We start from the raw sequence: 2,106 nt of genomic DNA on the forward strand, positions 1-2,106 counted from the left end.
GGGGAAAGGCGGCCGTGCCGCCCTGCGGGGCAGGGGCGCGGGGGGCTCTGCGCGGCCCCGCTCCCGCGGCCCGGGGGTCTGCGGCCCTCGGCGGGGTGCGCTCCTGCCGGCTCTCTGCTGGGCCGTCCTGCCCTGGTGCCTGTCTCCTCTGCTAATACGTGTGTTCCCCTCTGTGTTCCAGGATCTGGTCAAGAGCCACCTGATGTATGCGGTGAGGGAGGARGTGGAGGTCCTCAAAGAGCAGATCAAGGAGCTGATAGAGAAGAACTCCCAGCTGGAGCAGGAGAACACACTGCTAAAGACGCTTGCCAGCCCAGAGCAGCTTGCCCAGTTCCAGGCACAGCTGCAGACTGGTTCCCCACCTTCCTCTTCCCAGTCACAAGGGACGGCGCAGCAGCCCGCCCAGCCAGCATCACAGGGGTCAGGGCCCTCCGCGTAGTCTCTGGTGTCACCGCCGTCATGGTCACAGTTCTCTGGAGTGCCCAGAGCAAGAAGGACTAGTGGGAATCTGCCACATCCACCCTTCATCCATTTCAACGCACGCTGCAACCTAGATTGAGGACTCCGTGCCCTGCATACATCACCATGAGAGGTTTTTTTGTTTGTTTTTTTGTTATCCCCAGTATTATGCACTCATCTGTCTCTCTTTACCCTCCCTTCCCTCTTTGGCTTGAAGGAGTCTTTGTTCTTAGGTTGATTTAATAAAATAAACTTTTTCCAGCGAATTAGCACAAGTACACTGGGGACTTGAGCAGCTTCTGCAAATGGCTGAGAAATGGAGCTGCATGTCTGAACTTTTTTTTTTGTTTTTAAATCTTCCACTCATCCAGTGATGTAACTGATACAAGTGCTTTTCCAGCATGGAAACGTGAAGAAATAGACTGGAGTAAAAAGTGATGGCTCAATGCCCCATAGTGCACTGGGCTTCCAAAGTGAGGACTGGTGCATAGGATCTAAGAGGAAGAGGGAGAAAGGTAAATTCAGTGTTTAACACTTAATTGTCACCTGAAACCTTAAGTGCAAATATATTTGCACCGTTTTCTGAAGCAGTGGACAGGTGCATAAAGCTGTATTATATATAGAAAGCAGGTAGGTGACATACAGTTGGGTCATAGGATAATTACAATGAAGGTTATTTGCCTACTGTATATTTGTGTATTTAGTGTAATTACTTTGTAAAATAGAAAACTGTAACTATTTAGGTTGTACAGATTGAAGTTTAGTTGTTTCATTGGCTGATCTGAAGAAGTTTGAAAAGTCTTTTTTTTTTTTAATGCTACATAAATAAGAATGCATCTACGCAACTGTTCAGAATTTGGCAGATTTATGCTGTTTGTGTAACTTCTGAATTTCCCTGGCTGCTGATTATCTTGAAGTAAATCTTTGTTCATTGTAGTTTGGTTTAAGACAGGAAAAACCACTCCAAAAATTATCAGACCTTGCTAGCAAAGAATAAAAAAAAWTGGATTTCCCAGTATGGATTTTTGCATATGATCTGTATAGTAGTATGCATATGTTTTTGTGCATGTTCTCTAAACAGTTGTAACACRTCAATGTATTTAACTGTTGCACTTGTCAACTTTCAATAAAGCATACAATGTTGATAAATCATTGTTTGTATAGTGTAATAATGTTAACTATAATAACTTCAACATGTTGCAATTCAGTTTTACCTATTAGTAAGGTTAGAAAGCATAGGTTTCTGTGCGTGGTTTCWGTGCATGGTCTTCCTTGTTGACCTYTGAACTTTGTAAAAGTTGCAGAGACTTAAAAAAAAAATGTACTAAAAATGTAGCTACTACTTTCCACAGTATTTTAAAAATACAGTAAATGTAAAGTCAAAGGARGGGGGGGAATGTCAGAGGCCTGAGCCTTGGAGCAAAGCTGCTTGTTTTAGTCCAATCCTGTGCAATGCTGAAACTTCAGGAGTGCTGGGTGCTTTCTAAACTTKTAATAACAGATAAGCAGAACCACAGACCTCTGTTGTATGGTTGGCAGTAAAGGTATAAGCCTTGTGCAACAGTTGTTTCCTAGTGACAAACCGCATCTCTACTTGGACACGGAGAGTCCCGTGCTGGGCGCCAGCTCTGAACCGCTTAATTCAGT

At 44.3% G+C, this 2,106-nt stretch overlaps 1 protein-coding gene across 1 annotated transcript in view; it reads left to right on the plus strand.

Moving 5' to 3' along the window:
- LOC146593277 (TSC22 domain family protein 1) overlaps positions 1-1,608 on the plus strand; it is a 3,290-nt gene extending 1,682 nt beyond the window's left edge. The window contains exon 3 of the mRNA XM_085309437.1: positions 182-1,608. Coding sequence (XP_085165563.1) covers positions 182-439 — 258 coding nt within the window. The 3' untranslated portion in view covers positions 440-1,608. The remainder of the gene's footprint in view (positions 1-181) is intronic.
- Positions 1,609-2,106: the final 498 nt, after the last annotated feature.

Source organism: Rhea americana, unplaced genomic scaffold (genome assembly GCF_003343005.1).
Source record: "Rhea americana isolate MKP2758 unplaced genomic scaffold, rheAme1 scaffold_3, whole genome shotgun sequence".
NCBI lineage: Eukaryota > Metazoa > Chordata > Aves > Rheiformes > Rheidae > Rhea > Rhea americana.